Source organism: Cydia splendana, chromosome 6 (assembly GCF_910591565.1).
Source record: "Cydia splendana chromosome 6, ilCydSple1.2, whole genome shotgun sequence".
Lineage (NCBI taxonomy): Eukaryota > Metazoa > Arthropoda > Insecta > Lepidoptera > Tortricidae > Cydia > Cydia splendana.
In genome coordinates, this window is record NC_085965.1 from 16,754,407 (window position 1) to 16,777,325 (window position 22,919).

The 22,919-nt window shown below is 39.0% G+C and overlaps 3 protein-coding genes across 4 annotated transcripts in view; 2 read left to right on the forward strand and 1 right to left on the reverse strand.

Annotated features, from left to right (window-relative positions):
- The first annotated feature begins 193 nt into the window (after positions 1–193).
- On the forward strand, positions 194–15,672 carry LOC134791658 (E3 ubiquitin-protein ligase SMURF2). The gene is made up of 12 exons (XM_063762741.1): positions 194–370; positions 472–510; positions 773–914; positions 1,422–1,522; positions 2,187–2,427; positions 4,481–4,711; positions 4,866–4,984; positions 5,891–6,123; positions 10,031–10,192; positions 10,507–10,746; positions 11,462–11,649; positions 13,386–15,672. The coding sequence occupies exons 1-12, from the start codon at positions 316–318 to the stop codon at positions 14,032–14,034; spliced, it is 2,400 nt and encodes a 799-aa protein (XP_063618811.1). The 5' UTR covers positions 194–315; the 3' UTR covers positions 14,035–15,672.
- LOC134791742 (uncharacterized) overlaps positions 9,012–22,919 on the reverse strand; it is a 60,047-nt gene continuing 46,139 nt past the window's right edge. The window contains exon 3 of the mRNA XM_063762883.1: positions 9,012–9,026. The gene's annotated coding sequence lies outside the window, so the exon portion shown is untranslated. The remainder of the gene's footprint in view (positions 9,027–22,919) is intronic.
- The window catches only part of LOC134791759 (uncharacterized), a 259,461-nt gene continuing 258,648 nt past the window's right edge, over positions 22,107–22,919 (forward strand). The window contains exon 1 of one of the 2 annotated variants that reach the window (XM_063762909.1): positions 22,107–22,540. In XM_063762909.1, coding sequence (XP_063618979.1) covers positions 22,366–22,540 — 175 coding nt within the window. In that variant the 5' untranslated portion in view covers positions 22,107–22,365. The remainder of the gene's footprint in view (positions 22,541–22,919) is intronic. The other variant, XM_063762908.1, reaches the window with a different exon arrangement.

A 22,919-nucleotide genomic window follows, 5' to 3' on the forward strand; every position in this document is an offset into this window, starting at 1 on the left:
CGTCATTAATGTTTGACAACTAAGCTATGCTTTCTAAACGAGAAAATTCGCCAAAAAGATCGATTTCGATAACTAATCGATATTACCAATGGTATATTAATTTACCGGTTTTTTATTTAGGCGTGTAAAAGCGGCTTATCATAAGGGAATGAAATGGTTGTGAACGAATGAATGGTGGTTTGACATAAAAGTGAATGAAATCTCAGAACAGAAAGAAAAATGGTGGCTGATGGTTTGTGAAACACTTTAGCTGAGGTGATAGAAATACAGAATTAAAATGTTTTAAGTGTTATTATTAGTTAAAATTATGGTAAAATGTCGACTCCTGCATCGGAACGAAAGTATGGAGCTCAAAAGATTCGCCTCACAAGTAAGAACATATTTAAATATTCGAATTACTTCCGCACGTCGGGACGGTGTGAATATTTTACTTTTCGTTACAATTCACCCATTGAATCGTTTTGTTTACAGTTGTTTGTGCAAGGAATTTGGCGAGGAGAGATCTCTTTCGTAAGTGAACATTCATATTCCGTCTATTGTTATCAGTATGTAAATGGAGGTCTTCCTCAAGGTCTGAGAAATAGGTGTCTGTGTGCTGTTTGGAGCATATTAACGCGAATTGACGTGCGAACATAATTCGTTCCCCAGAGACTGTCGGCTTTTAGTTATAAAATGTTTCACTATGCTTCTTGCTGAATGCCGTCACTGCTTTATATTGATACTAAGTGTGTTGTTTTTGTTGTGAATACTCATGTTGTTTTGCGTAATGCAGGAATGCCAGATCCGTTTGCCAAAATATCAGTCAATGGAAGTGCTCAGGTATACACAACAAATGCTGTGAAAGCAACCCTGGATCCAAAATGGAATACACACTATGATTTATACCTCACTAAAGCAGATGGAATTACAATCAGGTAATTGGTTAAATCTTTCTCATGTTCATTCATGGTCAAACATAATGTGTATTATCTTAGTATCTACAGTGCTTGTAGTCTTTTATATGTTAACAAAACCCACTGTTATTGAATAGAGAGTAGATCCTGTAGTCTAATGACATCCGAATGGTACCTAAAGTGGTAAAAGTAAAGATATCATTGGAATCAATTTTGTAATCAAATATAGAGTTGCCAACTTGCCATCTCATATGTGGACAGGAAGTCGTAAAAAATCGTCAAAAATCGAGGACGTAATTTATGGACAGCCCCTTAATAATAATTCATATCAATAATAAGTTCAAAAGGACTTCTATGTGTCTCTCTTATTATTCTTTTATTAAAAATGTTCTAACAATTTAGATGCTTATAACTACTATATTTAATTAAATACAATGTAACTTACTAGCATTGTATTAAAAAATATGTTTTCTTTGCAGAAGAATGTTCAAAAATAATTGTGTTACTAAATGCTGTGGTACATTTCAGTGTATGGAACCAGAGAAAAGTGCAGAAACGACAAGGATCTGGGTTCCTCGGCTGTGTCCGCATCCAGCCATCAACAGTGCACAAGTTAAAGGACACTGGCTGTGAGTCACTACTTTATAATACTTGTGGTTGATAATTAATATTGTTTTGGTCTTGCTGACAGAGTATACTTACATGGAATGCTAAGTTTCTTAGTATAGTGTTATACCTATTAGTCATGGTATGCCAGTCACAGCTGAAACCAAATGCTGCTTTATTGCACTTATTTATTGTTTGTCTTTCCGTCTGTCTGTTTGTCACCAGGCTGTATCTCATGAACTGTGATAGATAGTTGAAATTTTCACAGATGATGTATTTGTGTTGCTGCTATAACAACAAATACTAAAAAGTACGGAACCCTCGGTGGGCGAGTCCGACTCGCACTTGTTGGTTTTATACAACTTCGGTGGCAAACTAGTATACAATCCACTTAATGATAAGCAGTTACCATAGTGTATGGATCATTGCAACTCCAGGAACATGCTACTGGGGTATTGGGGCTCTAACGCCTCTCACAAACAACTACACAACAACACAACTTTACACAACTGAATAAATGTCATTGGCATCAGCATTTTTCGAATACTCATTTTAAACTATTAATTGTTTCAAACAAAACAGGAAAACGTAAAGCAAAGCGAAAATTACAAAATCAAAATAATTGACAGCATTACCTTTATATATTTATACAATTATTATAATTTCGTATTTTTATATTTATTTAAGATCAATGCCTCGAACTGTGCGAAGACGGCTCTGGCGAGACATGTGGGGTCCGAGGGCAAGTGATAGTGTCCCTAATGTCCCGAGACGGGACGCGGGGCGAGCCCGCCTCCGCCGCGGGCGAGGGCTCTCCGCTGGCGGTAGTAGGCCCGGCAGGAGATGTCAGAGCTCCAAGGGAACCTGCAGCGAACACTCAGAAGCCATTGCCACAACATTGGGAGGAGAGATTCACGGCTAGTGGCAGGTAATTACAACCTTTTATGTGTCGGAACATGGAACCATTGGTCTGAAGGAACGTGGAACCATGCAGTTGTTTGGTCTGAAAATAGAGAAATTTTCTGATTTGACATGTAAATTAGATAAAAACTAGGCATTAATTCTGCTATTTGTATATTCATGTATGTCAGTGTGAACGTTGTCGGAATGCACGATGATTGATATAGGGCTGTATTCGTACACGTCTATGGCGGTCAATGGGTTAACACATTCAGTGCCGAAAACCCGACTATCGGGTATTTTATGATTTCGTTCCCAGGTCCGATAGTCGGGATCGTGGTACTACTGCTATATATGAAGAAATTGTTGTGACCTGGCGCGGATGTCTTGTTTGGCTGGGTTGGGTGACAATGAATGTGTTAAATAAAAAAATATATGAAGTGAAAGAAAATAGATAAAGTAGAGACAGAAAAGAGAAAGCTAATGTAGTTCTGTATAATAAAGATGAAAACAGTAATACTAATTGCGCAATAGTGACGATTACTGCACAACAAGATCTAGATTCTTAGTTTTATGGCAACCATTTTGTTAGATAATCTCAATGGCATATGCTTAGCGGGCCTATGATGGTCGCGCTTTTATCGCGTGTCATAGTAACTTTGTAAGAACAATGTGCGAGTATAATGTAATCTAGGCTATAAATGTGCAACCATCACCCAAGCAATGTCCGGACAGTAAGATATGTGAGAAGCTGAGAAGCCTTTAGGAGTTTAACGTTTAAAATATCACTCTGTCATTACTATGACATTGAGAAGGTTGACGGTTACCAAAGCTAATTAGAATTAGTATTCTCATTTTGTCTGACATACTCATTAGCATATCATGTTTGTAAATTGACTATAAACAGATGAATGGTGAAGATTATGTACAATGTAACAGCATTTGGTCACGCTTTTGCTTTTATTATGCATAAAGTTACATTGTTTTTTTTTTAACCTGCAATCGAAAGTTATTGTATTTATCAAGGGCCGGTCATGCTTCAACTAAGTTAGTCTTTTGTTTTCATCTATCTTAGAGTCTGGTCATTTGTTATAAAAACGAAGGTGAATGATGATTCATATAATTTTGCTCTTGATATCCAAACACAAAAGAAGTTGTAAATGATACATAGATAATTTATTTCCTAGTCTAGATGGCGCATTCAGCGACTCGCGTTGATCCAAATCCAATAATTTAGTACATATAATCGAATAAAGCAACTCCACGTTTACAACCAGGGGCCGGTGTCACCACGGTGACAATTGACATTGACACCTGACAATTTCCTGTCCATATTTGAGTCGATAAAGTAAACTAGCGTCAATAGGACCAGCAATGTACGACGAAGTGTCCCGATATTGACAAGCCAGTAGGAAATGAGTTTTATGGACGCCCCACAACTTATCTTTTCTCAAAAATGGACGGCAAAGTCGACTTTGCCGTATAAAAAAGAGGTCGCGAAGTGCGGAGTTTATGGTCAGTCAAAAATCAAAAAGTTAAAAACATTGCAGTCTCGATTTTGGGACTGCACTGTTGCATACAAATTCCATTATTTGCAGAGTTCCAAACTTTTTAAAAGTTTAAATGGCCATATCAAATGAAGGCACAGGCCACTAAACAGCCAAACAGATGATTAGTAATAATTATTATAATGTTGGTACCGCGACTATTTAGCTGCCTCAAATAGCTTGGCGTATTTTCGGCAGAAAAATACACTCCTATTTTAAAATTTAATAAATAAAAAGGCGGCAAGCCAAACTTTCAATTGTTTCTACTTTTTTCTGTGAAAATATATACGTAAGAACGTTGCTTCTGTAAAATGTTCTTATTATATTTATATTTCTTGCACCATTTTTGAGAAAAGCACTATAAGTAACCATATTTGAGAAAAGCACTATATATGACTCGGCTGGAAGGCTACTTGCTGGCTTCGGATTCAATTAAACGGACTCCCAAGGTCGTCCGTTTAAAACGAATCCTCAGCCTGCAAGTAGCTACTTCCGAGCCTCGACAATAATGTACTATTACTTCTGTTTTTCTAGAGCGTACTACGTGAACCACGCCCTTCGCCTGACGCAGTGGGAGCGGCCCGCGCCCGACCCGCGCGTCCCTCATTCCCCCACCTCCCCCGCCTCGCCCGCCCCCGGCTCGCCCCTCACCCCCGCGACGCCCCTCACCTCGCCGCTGGCGTCGCCCGTCACACCGGTCGCCTCCCCGGCCACTTCGCCTACGTCGGACACCGATGTTAACAATGCGACCTCTATCTCCATGAGGTGAGTATTTTCCGTTATTCTAGAGCAGGGGTCTCCAAACCCCGGCCCGCGGGCCAAATCCGGCCCGCGACACGTTCCAATCCGGCCCGCCGACATAATTTACGAAGAAGTATAAATCTGTTTACAAAATGAATTATAATTAATTGTTCAACAGGCCCGAACCGCAGCCGCAAACTGCGGCGCGACGACAACCACCAGCGCCTGCGAGCTCCACTCCCACATCTCCGACCACACCTGCAATACCCGTGGCCGCCGATTTACCTCCGGGATACGGTAATATCACACAGTAACATATCATAGCATGTACATTGCATGGACTCTGATGACTAAAATGCACGCAACTTCTATTTGGAGCAATAACTGCCTTTCACTTAAGTTGGGTGAACACACTTTCACGTCTTAACCAGCTTTACATATCAAATTTTTGGGTCAAAAACTGTCGTCTTTTCTGTGGACAATACAAAAGTTGACGATTTGGATACATTTTCTTCTTTCCAGTCGTATCCTCATTGCTGAGGGTCGTGATTACCAACGCTTAATACCACTTTCTTCCAAGCACTCCTATCCTGCGCCATTTGCAGGCAGGTCTGGGCCTTGGGTCCTGCATATGCCTTTACTGTGTCTATCCACCGGGTAGGCGCTCTTCCTCTACTTCTCTTCCCTTCTACGTGACCGACCATTATCAATACCTCTAGACTATCTTCGCGTCTAGCCACGTGTCCGAAGAATCGAAGTATGCGCTGTGTGCAAATAGTGGAGAGTCGTGTTCGAATTTTCAGCTGGCTAAGGATTGATTCGTTTGTGCGGCGGTCCGTCCACTTGATCCCCAGCATTTTCCGCCAACACCACATTTCGAACGCATCAATCCTTTCCTTTGTTCTTGCCTTCAGGGTCCACGTTTCTGACGCATATAGAAAGATGGAGAAGATTAGGGTCCGCATTAAACACACATTACACAAAGATACAGGATACATTTTACAAAGGCTTTAATCTATTTAATCGTACATCTTTTAAGACGTGGATGGTTGGAAGTGTTGGAGTTAGCCTATGAGGGTCCGGCAAGAAAATTTGGCCTTATAATCTATTTATTTTATGATGTCCACAGTATTCATAACCTTAACTCACACTAAAAAATTTGACCCTCTTACTCCAGCCCTACAAGTTGTCTCGTTTCCCCAGAAATGCGCACCACAGCCCAAGGGCAAGTGTACTTCTACAACAGCGGCACCGGGTCGTCGACGTGGCACGACCCGCGCGTGCCCACGCACCTGCGGCACTGCTCGGTGGCGGCGGGCCCGCTGCCGCCCGGCTGGGAGATGCGGCACGCGCCTTCCGGCCGCCCCTACTTCGTCGACCACAACAACAAGACCACGCAGTTCACTGACCCGAGGCTCGCGTTGTCCGCGAGGCCGGTGAGTACAAATTAGGGCTCCCGGTATCCGTGTTACACGCCGAAACGAATACCCGTGTTCTTAAGACCGGCGGTGCTAAGAACACGGTTTACACGGAACCGCCGGGATCCGGATACGTATCCAAGAACCGTTCCCAAGAAACGTTTCTCAGATACGTATCTCCGTTTACACGGGTACTTAAGACCGGCCCGAACGGATCCGAAACAGTTTGAGCCAATCAATGCTCTAGCTCTGGGTATGCAAGGTCTAGTATTGAATGTTGACTTCAGGTGAATCGTATAGCGTACGATTTTTTTTTTAATTATTTATAACAGTTTTAACACATGTGTTAATATAACATATTTAACCAACTATACAATACAGGGTAATTTTTGGACCGTTAGCCATATTGTGCGAGGTGATTAGATAGGCCATACTGAACAACTTTTTGTATGGGACCAACTCCGAAATCACAAAATTTTTTTTGGCCGTTTCATACATTTTGGTCGAGTGGATGTCGATGTCGACGTTTTCTATGGGAAGGCCAAATTTTTTTTGGGATTTCGAGGTTGGTCCCATAGAAAAAGTTGTTCAATATGACCTACCTAATCACCTCGCACAATATGGCTAACGGTCCAAAAATGACTCTGTATATGAATGGAAGTAGGTGTCCCTATTCTATATAGTCTACTATTTTTAATTTTGAACTAACTCGTCCCTAGTTTAGAACCTTAATTAGGGTTCCGTACCCAAAGGGTAAAACGGGACCCTATTACTAAGACTCCGCTGTCCGTCCGTCCGTCCGTCCGTCTGTCCGTCCGCCCGTCCGTCTGTCACCAGGCTGTATCTCGTGATCTGTGATAGCTAGACAGCTGAAATTTTCACAGATGATGTATTTCCGTTGCCGCTATAACAACAAATACTAAAAACAGAATAAAATAAAGACTTAAGTGGGGCTCCCATACAACAAACGTGATTTTTGACCGAAGTTAAGCAACGTCGGGCGGGGTCAGTACTTGGATGGGTGACCGTTTTTATAGATAATGGTATGGAACTAATGGAACCCTTCGTGTGCGAGTCCGACTCGCACTTGGCCAATTTTTTTTACTATTATTGCTCTTAAGTTAATTTCATTACATATTACATTTCAATCAAAGAAACACATTTTATATATAATAATGTAAGTTATATAGTTTCGTGAAGAATAGGTATGCAGACAAATACTACCTACTACTACTTTGTGGTTATTTGTTATTTTTATCAATTACCTAACTGTTAGATTAGTTACTAATCTACCAACGAAGCAAAAAAAGTAGAGCGGCATTTGAAACGCAGGATTTCACGCGAGAACCTTAAAAACCCATGCTACCTTGGTTACCTTGCAATTATATTGCTAAATACATTAAGATAGATCTCAAAATTAGTACCTAATCATTCATGTTGACTGGAGTCACTTTCACACTAGTGCTCAGGTAATAAATGCCGGCCGGTAGTGTTCCATTCATTAGAACGTGTTGTTTTCCAATACCCTTTTGTCTGATATCGCCGAAAACAAGTAGCTTCCCAAACCATTATCAGAACTGCCATAGCTAATTATAAGCTTTATGTCGGTGTAATAAGGAGAACCTGTCTACCCATATATGAAATTGTAACAAATGCAGCGGCTAAAATTAAAGAAGCAAATGTATCGAAGCAAATGAACACGAAATAGATATGACTTTTAAGATATTGTGTTTAGGTAAGTAGGTATGACTCCAGTTCGCCACTTAGTCGGCCAATTCGTAAAATACAGTCTTTCCAAGTTACTTTAATTTAAAATGGTTTTGTTGTAAAATAGTAAATAATATTTATTAGTACAGTCTTAAAGTTCATTTTATATGATAATAAGATAATGAATTTAAGAAAAGTCTTACTTTTCATAAATTCATACTAAATTATATTAAAAGTTGTAAATACATTACTTATTGGCAGATACACATGATTACAGTATAAACTCTTTATAACGTCACTCGATTTAACGACAAACTCCTTAAAATGTCGAAATTGCTTGACTTTGGTTGGTTTACCTTGTTTTCTATACAGTAATACACTCTATATAGCGTCACGCTCACTCTATTTAACGCCAACAATACGGCATAATACATCATTAAGAAATACTTTCTAAGTTGCCGAAATTGATAAAAACTGCAGCTGTGTACGTTTTTTTGTTTGCTGTTTTGTTGTTTTATTATCTAGCACGTGTTTACTTCGACTGACGTACCGGAGATTCTAAGAAAATTTGTCTTTTGTTTTTGTATGATCAACTTGCACATGTTTACCTCGGGCACTAGACTTTTGACAAGATGTTACACTTTATAAATAGGCGTTGTTATTTGTATGAAATGAATGTTCTTCTTGTGCAAAATGTGTCTTAAGTATATTATAAACAGATACATTAGAATATTTAGAATAGTAAGATGACCTTTTTATTTCACTCCATTTAACAACCACTCTCTACACTTAACGTCGAAAAATCCGCAGTCCCTTCAGTGTCGTTAATGTCGTTATATAGAGTTTACACTGTATTTATTAATTTTTACATGGTTTACTATAATAATACTAAGATGTCTGGCTTACGTAACTTAAAAAATAATTAGATTAAAAAATATACATTTCTTATTGACAGAATATATTCGTAAAAACTCACACATACAATATACAGAATACAAATTATTAAAAATATAAGAACTGTTTAAAAATATGCAATTGGTAAGAATATTGTATACTTACCTACCACCACCTACCAGATCATGCATGGCCAGATTTTAACGTAAAGTCTTTATACTCTTTATTGCTTTTATTTTTTTTAAGCACTTTAAATTTATTGCTATTAAGTTATATTAATAAACCATAAAGTATTAGTATTTGAAGTCTTATATAAAATACTATTTTGTTAAGTAGCATAGGTATACTGTATTTCTAATTTTCTACTCGTATTGCAACATTGCAAGCAAAAACTACCTGCTCAGAAACCGTTTATTGAATTTCGACTCTATGAACCACGGAATAAGGTTAAATATGACGGAAACTCGTCATGAATCTTGTGTCTACTTGTTTCTAACTCTTAAGTACGCCGCGCCGGTTCGTTCCTTCGCTACTCGTCAAGGACGTGTCCGGAGCCACGGGTAAATAAGATCCGTTTCTTCGAATACCCGTTTATCCGTGGAGACGGATCTTAATTACACGTTTCTTAATTACACGTGCGGAACGGGCCAGAAAACCGTGTACGTGTTATTCGGAAACGGGTATTCGAAACGTGTAAACGAAACACGGACTCGACCGCGAGCCCTAGTACAAATACATATGTAATTAATGTGTTTGTACAGCCCTTGCTGCTGTACGGGTACGGGCCTTGCTGCTGTGCCGTAGAATGACTGTTAAACTATGGCTTTTTTTTTCTTTTTTATTTATTTAGGAAACAGTCACATACAAATATGTTTAAACTTGTAAATATAGAATAGTTCCATTAAACAAATTGTCAAAATTCCTTCCTCGTCTTTTCATGACTGAGGATTGAAACCACATAACGTCGTTGCATTGTTCACCAAAACTGCTTTGTTCATCACACGATTATTCTCCTTTCTAATAATAGTAAAGATTCATGACAAGCCTGTTTCAATACATCCACCGAACGGGTTGGTGGATGTCTAAGAGAGAATTCGTGTAATACCACTTTGTTATGTTTAACATAGCTCTAAATGTATAATTCCAATTCCGACCCTAATAAGCTCGTTTTGCCACTCTAACTTGAACCGTAAAAGGCTCAATTTGAACGGAATGGAAAAATATTGCGACACTTTCGCCACTGACTTCAAATTGAACGGTTCGTCCGTATGAAGTGGATCTTTTGAAACCCTTGCATTGAAATTATGATTATTGTTACCCCCAGCCGGCACCGGAGCCCGCAGCCGCGCCGGCCCCGCCGGCGGCGCCGCCGGGCGAGGCGGGTGACGAGTTGCCGCGCTACAAGAGAGATCTGGCCGCTAAGGCTCGCGTGCTACGCGCTGAATTGCAGGCGCTGCAGCCACAGACGGGACACTGTCGGATAGAGGTATTTATCTGTTTCTTTGTTTGACTATTATTCTCCAAAAGTCGGTACGAGTCGTCGCGTTATCGCTTATAATCTGATCTAGTCTCTTAAGGCGCGCGCGCGCGCGCAATAATAACTTATTGACAGTATTAGCTTTATCTATCTAAAAATAAGATTTTTTTTAAAGAATATGGATATAAATTAAAGTAAAGAAACTTATCTTGCATGCAAAAAAGTTCAGAAATAATTATATGGATTAAGAAGGAAAGAAAAGGACATTTCGAAACAACTTTTCTCTTACTATCGTCTACAGACATAACATCTTTTTTGTCCAGGTTTCACGCACTCAAGTCCTCGAAGAGTCCTACCGATTGGTAATGAAGCTCCGAGGCAAGGAGCTCCGCAAACGGCTGCTAGTGAAGTTCCGAGACGAAGAGGGCCTCGACTACGGCGGTGTAGCCCGAGAGTGGCTCCATCTGTTGGGAGGGGAGCTGTTTAACCCCCACTACGGACTGTTCCAGTACGCGAATGCTGGCGATGACCGATATGCGTTGCAGATTAATGCTGATTCTGGGGTGAGTAGCGATATGATAAACTTTAGGACAGCGTGTAAAGTAGTGTCATGTTTGGAGTATTACCCGTAATGATGAAGTTCTGAGGCAAGTGGTGTTCCGAGATGAAGAGGGCCTCGACTACGGCGGTGTAGCCCGAGAGTGACTCCATCTGTTGGGACGGGAATTGTTTAACCCCCACTACGGGCTGTTCCAGTACACGAATGCTGGCGATGACAGATATGCGTTGCAGATTAATGCTGATTCTGGGGTGAGTAGCAATATGATAAACTTTAGGGCTATGTGTAAAGTAGTGTTATGTTTGGTGCCCTACCCGTAATGATGAAGCTCCGAGCCAAGTGGTGTTCCGAGATGAGGAGGGCCTCGACTACGGCGGTGTAGCCAGAGAATGGCTCCATCTGTTAGGAGGAGAGCCATCGGTCGATAAAGAAGCTCTGAGACGCGGCTAGTAGTCTAGAAAAATCGATTAGGAAAAATCCTTGTCAAACGTCATACATTTTTTTGGTGGCATTTCCTGGCTCGAATACTCGGTCTCCTCTTAAGAACCTATCTACTCCAGTTGTAATCGGTTCTAAGAGCTATTTATCCCGCTACTTAAGTCTTACAAATCTCCGAGCTATGTCAACGACCTTCGTTTTCCTGTGGGCCTACTCATTACCGATTCGATCTCGCAGAGAAACTCCGAATATAGCTAAACAAACGTCGTTTAATTTTCTAGGTGAATCCCGAGCATCTCTCGTACTTCCACTTCGCTGGCCGCATCCTCGGCGTAGCTCTGTTCCACGGGCACCAGCTCGACGCGGCCTTCACGGCGCCCTTCTACAAGCAGCTCCTCGGCCGCCCCATCACGCTCCGCGACATCCGGGACGTGGACCCGGAGCTGCATCGCTCCCTGTCTTGGATGCTGTGAGTTACACACAACAACACTTGTCTTAAACGGTTTGAATTCCCAGCAGGATGTGAGCTATTTTTGCATGCTATTTTCAAGTGGCATACGACATTTTTGAGTTGTTGGAATTTAGATTCTATTTTAATTAATCGAATTTCATATTTAAATGACGTAAATTGTCCGGGAGCCGGTTCCTGCCACTTCAAGGGTTAACAAGAATCGATTTAGTTTTTTATTTTAACCCTTAAATGCATGATTTTTTCTTTTTGCCCGAAATTTATATATGTATCACATAATTGTTTGCCGAATCTAGGAAAAATAGTAAAAAAAATATAACTTCGATTTTCAATGCGAAATCAGTGTTAGAAGTTGAATTGGCTAAATCATATTTATGTAAATATGTAATTTTCAGTAATATTTAAATGATTTTTTTTACTACCATTAGAAAGGTACACTATTTGTGATATACCTATGATAAAGTTTTTAAATATAAAATAATTACATACCCCGAAAAAACCGTTCAAAATCACATACTAAAAATTATCCACTTGTGGATTTTTCCAAGTTTGCCGACTTTTCGTCTTAAAACGAATGTAAGTTTTATAAATTAAAAATATTGCGTAAATTTAACCCTTAAATCATCACCTTATTACTTGACGTTTGGTATAAAGGTGCGTCCAAGAACGTAAGCCTTTTTATTTTAAAACAGTGAGCTGTCTAATGGTTTGTAGATATTTGGCAACACTATGCATTTAAGGGTTAAGGAACTAACTACCCTTATGCCACATTCGCACGACAGCTTAAAAAGCGTTGCGTTAAAACCCGACGTTGGCGCTTTTTTACCGTTTCCAATATTTGTGTTCATATGAACGCTTAAAAATCACTTGTGAGTCGTACTGCCACATACGCATCTCAGCAAAGCCATACTTTATTTGCTATTACGACGTATTATTTGAATATAGCTTGAATATTTCAGGAATTTGTAAGCATAAGTTGACATTTTTAAGGTGAAACTAATAATAATCTTGACGATTGACACCAAAAATTGACACTTGACAGCCAACTGACAGCAGCGCCGGCGCTTTTTCAACGCTTGTGAGAACAGATACACGGATTTCCGTATGGTCTATTTAATTTGACGCCAACGCTCAGCGCCGAAAATCGAACAGTGTTCGATAAAAAAGCGCCGCGCTTAAAAACCGCCTTCGTGTGAATACATACATGGTTATCCATTTGTGTCATTCAAACGCTTTTTTAACGCGCGTTGAAAAAGCTGCCGTGCGAACGGGGCCTTACTGCCCCATTTGGGTGTATTGCACAGACCTCAAAAATTTCATAACCGATTCATAGTCATTAGATCCAATACTACTTGGCGATTGGTGACATTGAATATAAACTAAAATATGCCAGGCATGATATTGATCGTAATTGCTATCAATTGACACCAGTTATTTTATTAAAACATGAATAAATTGGAGCAATTATATACGTGTTTCTGTTGGAAGTGCGTAATACTGGTAATAATTATTAACTTGCTATGTTTGTTTGCATTCCAATGCAAAGCTTGACGGATATGTTTTCAATTCAAGTATTTAAAATGAAACTTGTAGCCCTCGTAGGTAGGTAAGGAATTCGTGATTATGTGATAATACATCGTGGGATATCGTGCTTTCATCTCACACATCGATCATGTGTTTTAAATTATCGCTGTATTTCACGACCTGTACATTAACATAGTATTATAATTTTTCAGGGAGAACAGCATCGCTGGAGTCATAGACACAACGTTCTCCGTGGAATGTTCGTCGTTCGGCGCCGTCCGCAGCGTGGAGCTGCGGGCCGGCGGCGCCGCGGAGCCGGTGACGGACGCCAACAAGCGCGAGTACGTGCGGCTGTACGTGGCGCACCGCTTCACGCGCGGCGCCGAGCGGCAGTGGCTGGCGCTGCAGCGCGGGCTGGCCGACGTGGTGCCGCCGCAGCTGCTGCGGCCGCTGTCGCCGCGCGACCTGCAGCCGCTGCTGGCGGGCCGCGCCGACCTGGACCCGGCCGACTGGCGCCGCCACACGCGCCTCAAGCACGTGACCGCCGACGCGGCCATCGTGGGCTGGTTCTGGGAGGTGGTGGAGCAGTTCGACGCCGAGATGCGCGCGCGGCTGCTGCAGTTCGTGACGGGGTCGCGGCGCGTGCCGCTGGCCGGCTTCCGCGCGCTGCAGGGCTCCACGGGCGCCGCGGCGCCGCGCCTCTTCACGCTGCACCTGGTGGCCGACGCGTCGCCGGACTCGCTGCCGAAGGCCCACACGTGCTTCAACCGCCTCGATCTCCCGCCCTACCCTACGAAGGAGAAGCTTCACGATAAGCTGAAGCAGGCCGTTTTGGAGACGGCCGGTTTCGCTGTCGAGTGACGGCGCGAACGATATTATTAGTGGCTTGTATATATCGTCGACTCTGTAATGAGTCGAGCTGGGGAAAAAGGAACGTTAGCGCGGTTGGCGCTCGTGTCGTAAAACACGTTATTGTCGAAACGCCGATAATGGGAGCGCCCGCAGCCCTGCCTTCCCTTCTTCCTTAAAAACGACACATTATTGTAGCCTCTCGAGTCCTAAGCTGTTGCGACTAGTCTGAGTTGTGTTGAATAGAGGATGAGACTGACTGAATTTCTAAATTAGTAAACATGACAAAGATGATATTCCCATGAATTAGATTATTATTATACAAATTTGGAATCGAAAAAGATATGGATAGTTTACAATTGTTACAGATTACTTAAGCTTCTCATAACTTTTGCTACAAATTAACCGCGACGTATATCCGCGACCTTGTGATAAAGTCTGTACTTTGATATTTGTACATTTTTACCATCTTTTCAAAATAGCGGATATCTATATCTTATATATATAAGGATTGGCTTTTTACCTTTTGTTATAAAAAGTCTTTGTGGTCACTTATGATTATGACAAGTAGGAAAAAGACATATTCAAGACAACTGAGTTAGTGCTTTAATTTTATAGATTTACTACTATAGGTACTCAATATTATTTTGCTTATATCTGTTGACTTTTTTAGATTAATTTAGTCTAAATTTTATACCCAGTAGGTGTCGGTTGCACAAATAATAACGATGTGAGTATTTTAACTGACGAGGAACTTTCATTTCAATTATTGATTATGCTCAAAATCAGTGTATTATCATAAGTTGTATTGCCATATGAATGAGAAACATTGTGTTTTTCTAGCGAGTGGGCTTCCACATGCTTTTATTGACTTTCCGTTATTATAAATGCAAATCATATAAATTTAATGTGACGTTTTCAACTACTTCGTCGGTTGTTGATAAGGTTGACTTCAAATTGAAGCTATATGGAAATAGCACCTTATTGACAACCGACGATAGTACCCTTTCGGTTGGGAATGGCACAAATAACCGCACAACGTAGTATAGTTTTATATACCATTTATTTATTTATGTATACCATGTTATGTTTACGATTCTATTGATTGACTAAGTAGCTCCTGCTGATATGTACAAAGATGTGTGAATTACTAAGTACCTATGTATTTTTGTAAACTATATAATATTATGTATCATATTTACAAGCTAGTACAAATTTAACGATGCATCTATAGTAATTTCCTCGTAATTTCACAATTGCCAGGTATTTATGCTGAAGCTGTGCTGATGCCTTGACTGAGCACACAAATACATATTAAATAAATTTAAGGGCGTGCTTACACTAGGTCGTCTATCACCAACATAACCATGCTTTTACCCATTAGAAACGACAGTCTACCAAATGTAAATACGCTCTTATTTTCAAATGCAGACAACAAGAATTTTGTCAATTATATTAACACAATGATTATTCGATTATTTATACAAATATAATATCATATTCAATTCGCGTATTTGTAAATATTTAGAGGTGACAAGGATCAGTGCCTTTTAGTTGCTTAAGAAAATATAGTGTTTAATTTTAAACTGATATGAAATGATTTATTATTAGTATTTAAAAGCATATAATTAAAGTATTTTTGCACAATAATGGGTTTATTTCCTAATTTACAAAATCCTATTGATGATGATAATAAGATAAGAGACGTTGGGCCACCGTTTAAGTTATTTTATTTACAAAAACAATGAAAAGGGACCGAGTCAGTTCAGTTCTGCCACCCTTATGTTAATGTTATGTTATGAATAACTAGGGAACCCATAGAAGGTAGGACAAAACATACGCAATGTGACACTATGATTGGTCGAATTTATTTGTTGCCCACCATAATCCATGGGAACAAATAAAATGTGAGACTGTGACAAGGACAAACAATAGTAGCTCTTTCGCTGCTACTCCTATTGAAAGATACATAAGACTATCCTGTTCGGTCACTTCCCCCCACCTTTCATGCCAGATCCAGTTATATACTAGATTCATGAGGGAACCTGATTTTACCCCCTTCCAATGATTATCAAGAAAAAAGGGCGGGAAACTTCGTGCGCGGCGGACGCGGTTTTCGTAACTAAAGTTTTGAAATTGTATTTTTAAAGGATTGGAGTCTGTATTTAGTGTATATATTTGTAGATTTAGCTTTAGTTTTTAATTTTATTAAGTAGTTAGGTGTACATATAGGGGTAAGTGCTAATTATATGTAATTTATATGGGGGATGGCCAGACCCCCGACCCTGGGGGAACGATTCCCTCAGGGTCGAAAACACCAATAGATATTTTAATTTCCGCGATAGAGTCATCGATGGATACTGATGCGTCAGTATCAAATACTACGGACGTAACTTTAAAGAGAAAAATTCTTTCACGGATGTGTACCAATTGTAATAAAAGAAAACGCAAATCTGGGTCAAGCAAGAATAAAAATACAGATTGTGTTTGCGTTGCTGAAGCAAAATTAAAAGAGAATGCTACCAATCATCCACAGCCAACAGTAAATCCGAATCCCATTGTAACCTCGAATTCTGAAACTACAAATACTCTTAATAATAACTCCCCACCTACTCATGTGCCTGTTGGTCGTGACCGCTACCAACAGTCTGACATTGCACCTTTTGTTGTACATGTTCAAAAAGAAGCTACCAGTGATGGCACAACTCTCCATCCTATCACTTTTGGTCGTTTTATGCGACAAAATAACATTCAAGGTGTTGTGAACGGCAGTCTAAAGAGAATAGGCAGAAATAGAGTCAGCATTGCATTTGCTACACACACTGATGCTAACAATTTTTTAAGTAATGACAGCTTAGGAAATAACAAATACAATGCTTTCATCCCAACTTCCAATGTCACACGAATGGGAGTGATCAAAGGCGTACCACTTGACTTGACTGATGATGAAGTACAGACTTCTATTAACCTGCCAATTGGCTGTGGGCCAATTATAAAAATTAGAAGAATAAAAAGGAAAATTGTTGTCAATAACACTACTCAATTTGTGAATACTGGTACCATTATACTTACTTTTGATGGGCAAGTATTACCAACCCGGGTGTACATGTGCTACATGGCCTTGCCAGTAGAACTATATATATATCCAACGGTTCAATGTTTCCTTTGTTGCCGCTATGGGCATGTTAAAAATCAGTGCCGCTCAAATCCAAGATGTTTCAAGTGTGGACAAGGTCACTCTGGTGAATCTTGTGATGTAGAGGAGGATGACTATCAGTGTTGCTTGTGTAAAGGTTCACATCAAGCCACTAGCAAAAAATGTTTAGAATTTAACAGACAAAGAGCTATTAAAGAAACTATGAGCAAAAGTTGCATCTCTTACATGGAAGCTTCCAAAATTCACCCGCCTGTGTCTAAGGTCTCATATGCTGAGGCTTTGCTTGCAACACCAGTGTCATCTTCTTCACAAACACAGCATGATTCACAGAGTTATCAGGATAAAATACCAGAGTTGAATAACCAATCTTATAAAAAAACTGTTTTTCTTAAACCCAGGGCTCCTGTAAAGTTAGGCAAAGGGTATGATAGGTATGCTCATTCAGAAATAGTAAGACAACCAGTTATTCATAGGGAAAAACCTGTTTTTAGTAGTGGTAACTGTAGTAGTAACAAAGAAGAAACGCCTAGTATTGATGCTATAGTAAAAGCTCTTATGAATTTAATGTCCCAATCTAACACAGTATCACCGTCCAACGTTGCAGCAGTTATTAATGCTTTATACCAACTCAGAAACAACAATAATGGATCAGAGAGCCTTAGTGGTTCAGTGGAATGTTCGCAGTCTAATCAATAGAAAACAAGATTTAATACATGTTATTAATAAACATGATCCCTTTCTAATCTGTCTTCAAGAGACATGGTTGAGAAAGGATTCAGTGTTTAAAATACCAGAATATGTCTGTCTGAGAGAAGACAGACCTGATGGGTATGGTGGAGTGGCCATACTTGTCAAAAACTCTTTAACATATAATTATATCACTCTACCTGTACATAGTGATGAATTATCTGTTATAGCAGTGGTTGTAAATAGTATTTGTTATGTATCATTATATTATAATAAACCTAATAATAATATTTTTAAAGAAATTGAAGAACTTTTTAAGTTCCTGCCTAAACCATTTGTATGCTTAGGGGATTTTAATGCTCACCATGAGTTCTGGGGCTGTGCTCAAACTTTATACTATGGAGAAAAACTGTTGGAACTAATTAGCTCATGTAATTTATGCATATTAAACACTGGATCTCCAACAAGGCTCGCTCGAAATCCAAGTGCAATAGATCTGTCCATTTGTACTCCAAATCTTGCTTCATCTATATCTTGGTCAACTGCAGTCTCCACTTGTGGTAGCGACCATTTTCCTATTCTCATTACCTTTCCTTACTTTAAGAAGCCTCAAAAGCATGTCAGACAGCCCCGTATTAAACACAAGTTAATAGACGATAAATGGGATCAGTATAGAGAGGCTGTAGAACAAAAAATTAATAATTTGCCAGAAATAAGCCATTTGAATATATTAGACAGTTCACAAGCATTTGCCACAGCTTTGGTTGAGGCTGCTAATGAAACCTTTCCATTGAAAAGTAGTGGTCCAGAATTCATTCCATCCCCACCTTGGTGGGATTCAGACTGCACCCTTGCAGTTAAACAAAGAAAGGAGGCAGAGAAAAAGTATTGTCAAGAAATGACTGATAATAACTTTGATAACTACTTAGAAGTTGCTAAATCCACTAAAGAATTACTTAGAACAAAAAAGTTTGAAGGGTGGCATAGGTTTTGTAAATCATTAAGTCCTAATGTTTCACCATCTATAGTTTGGCAAAACATTAGAAGATTTAGATCAGCATTTAAAGACACACAGAGTAAAATATCTGCAGTTTTAGCAGAACAAGTCATGGATCGTTTGGGCCCACCTTACGTCCCAGAGCATCCTATGATTTTAAGGCCACTCATGTTATCTAATAATAATTCTGAAGATGTTTTAAATTCCCCTTTTTCACTTTTTGAACTGAAAGGAGTACTTTCATCAACTAAAGACTCCGCACCCGGTGAAGACGGGATTCCTTACTCTTTCTTGTCAAAACTTGACGATAACAGTCTTTGTTACTTCCTTTCTTTGATTAACAATGTTATGATAACAGGCTCTGTTCCTAAAGAGTGGAGGACTCAAACATTGATTTTAATACAGAAGCCGAATAAACCCAATTCAGATCCCACATCTTATAGACCGATAGCTTTATCAACTGTACTAGCTAAAGTTGCCGAGCACTTAGTAAAAATTCGATTGGAATGGTTTCTAGAACATAATAAACTTTTATCTTGTAATCAATTTGGTTTTAGGAAAGGTAAATGTACTCTTGACAGTTTAAGCATTTTTACCACAGATATCAGAATAAGTTTCTCTAGAAATGACTTTTTAGTTGCTGCCTTTCTAGATATAAATGCTGCGTACGACAACGTCAACATTTCAATCTTAAAAAATAAATTAATTCAACTAGATGTTCCTAACTTTTTGATTAATTTTATAATAAATATGTTGCATGAAAGGTATATAAAGTATTCATTGGATCAGTCAGGAAATGAAGTCATTAAAAGAACAGTTTGGAAGGGCCTGCCACAAGGATCTGTCTTGAGTCCTTTACTATACAACATTTATACTTATGATTTGGAACTTTCTGTTGAAGGGCAGGTAAATGTTCTTCAATATGCCGACGATTTGCTCTTATATGTTTCTGGGCGATCTTTAGAAAACATTAGTAAAGTATTATCATCATCTTTGGGTGCCTTAAATAATTGGTTGAATAATAATGGATTAGATCTTTCGCCGTCTAAAAGTTCTGTTGTAGTTTTTTCACGAAAGCAAACTATTCCACCTATTAACATAAATTGCAATGGTATTCCATTAGTAATTAAAGATAATGTAAAATTTTTGGGAGTTATACTGGACCGTAAACTTACTGGAATTCCTCATTTTGAATATATTGCATTAAGATGTGAACGAAATCTGAACATTTTAAGATGTCTGACAGGAGTCTGGTGGGGGGCTCACCCTTTTAGTATGAGATTGCTATACAACGCTTTGATTAGAAGTGTTTTAGATTATGGCACTTTTCTTCTACACCCTGGAAATGTTAAAGCTATCAAAAAAATTGATACTATTCAGTCTAAGGCTTTAAGATTGGTTATAGGTGCAATGAAATCGAGTCCAATAAGTTGCTTACAAGTAGAATGCTGTGATCCACCTCTTACGTTTAGAAGACAGTTTCTCTGTGATAAATTCTTTTTCCGTACTCTGCAACTGGATTCTCATCCATTGCTTTTAAAATTAAAGCAATTAGCTGATCTGGTCGGAACCTGTAATTATTGGTCCCATAAGGATTCTCCTTGCCTTGTTAAGAGTTTTAAAAAATATCAAGCTTTAGAAGCACCCACTTACAGAAACGCGACTCTGCCTTTATATCAACATGATTACAACAGTCTCATTACAGATCCAGATATTAGATTTAACATAGGGTTATCTAAAAATGATATTAATCCAAAAATGGAATTTATGAATTTTCTTAATATTGAATGGGCTGATTGGCACTGTTTATACACAGACGCCTCCAAACATGGCGATAGGAGTTGCGTTGGTGTTGGAATTTTCCATTCACAATACAAAGGATTACAACTTATCAAACTGCCACCTGAAACTTCCGTCTACACTGGTGAATGTTATGGTTTACTTAAAGCTATAGAATATATACTTATGCTGAAGATACCAAAAACCATAATTTTTTCAGACTCTCGCAGTGCTTTAGAAGCCATAACGAGGTTCCCATTTAAGTCTCATAAACAGTCTCCAGTTGTTTTTAATATTAGAAATCTTTTATATAAATGTTCACAGAAGAGTTGTGCTGTCGTGTTGGCTTGGGTACCAAGCCATGTGGGCATTCCTGGGAATGAAAGAGCTGACCAATTGGCAAATGAGGCTATTCACGTGGGAGACATTGTGCCATACCATAATTATTGTCATGACTTAATAAATTTATCAAAAGTTTATTTGTATGAGGATTGGAATGGGATTTGGAATAAGGAAACCTCAAAAGGTAAACATTATAGGCATATTCAGCCGTCAATTCCAAGGAAACCATGGTTTAACAAAATGTTTTTTTCGAAAACTGTAACTTCTGTTTTGTGTAGAATGCGCCTGGGGCATGTTTGTTCCCCGGAGCATTTACACAGAATAAATAAAAAGCCGGATCCTCATTGTCCTTGTGGTGACTACGGGGATCTGAACCATATTTTCTTTGCATGCTCTCTTCATGATCGGTCTGATTTCCTTTCCAGCCTTGAATCATTACGCATCCCATTTCCTACATCCATAATTTGTTTGTTATTTAGCAACTCGTATGATATTTATAAAATCATATCAGTATTTTTAGAAAAGAATGATATAAAAATATAGTTTATAATATTATAATTATATATATTACAGTAAATCCAATCCTTTCCTTTCCAAATTTTCGTCTTATCCGTATTTCCTAATTCCTTGTTTCCCTAACTTTTAATACCTTCACAACTTGACATTGGCTAACGTTCCAAAAGCCATAATAGAAAAAAAAAAAAAAAAAAAAAAAAAAATGATTATCAATTCTTTGATTTTATTAAGCTTATAACTTATAACCCATATAAAATACTACAGCCTGGCAAAAAGAGTAGAATTAAAAAGTGGCAACACTGTAGTGTCGTCCCGTTCTTTTATATACATTGATTTGAAAGGAACGACACTACAGTGCTGCCACTTTTTAAAATCTACTCTTTTTTGCCAGGCTGTAGTTTTACTTCTACGGGGGTAATTACCTGCGGTTAGGAACCGAATAAGGACTAGGAATAATAATAAATCAAATAAGGATGCAGCTATGTTAGAGTGAGACGGTAAACTTCCAGATACTTGGTGAGTGCGCATTTGGTGCGCATCATAATCACACAATTTCATTCGCTCTCTCACATCACTACTATTTCCATTCCAATCATTCTATCCATTCCATTCACTCATCTCACTTCACTTCTGTCAAATTTACGAACGCGTTATGCGCGTCGGTCCGCGCTCGATTAATTAATTATCCTCATAAAAGAAAATACAAACCAGCGTCTTGTTCTCAGTTTTATTTGTATTTTATTTTCATGTGTAAGTTTGAGGCTGCGTGAATTCCGAATTTGGTGTTGAAACATTGCGTGAGGTGATTCTGCAGTGTGATCGGGGATTGTTTTCATTGTGAAGAGTTGAAGTCTTATTGGATATAATGCCGACGAGTGCGGTGTACCAGCCGACGACGGTGACGTACGAGCAGCAGCCGAACGACCAGCGATGGAACTGCCCCATCAGCTACTTCTCGCGACGGGTGACAAGTAGCCTGAACAGGGCAGTATGTGTGCGACTTGGTCTGTGTTTGCTGGGAAGCACGCTTTTCATTATTGGTGAGTCATGAGCATGAGTGCTTTTGTTTGATACAACAGTTCGAAGGTTGGTTTTGCAACCAGACCTTCCATTATGTTATGGCAAGGTAAAAGCATAGGACTGTATGGGGAGGCATCAATTACTGTCTCAAGATTCTTGTTTTCCAAGAACTAAATTCACTTTTCGAAGATGAAATCAATGCAATAATGTGATTCAGCAGTTTTTCGTCTTTTTTTAAATATTGGGAAACTACAATATGTGTACAAAATTCTGATTAATATGAGTTAGTGTTAAATAGATATTAGATACATTTATCTGTTTTATCAGGATTACCTTAAATCTTGTCAACCAAACCATACTAAATAATATATTATTCTTATACTTATTTAATCTTTATTG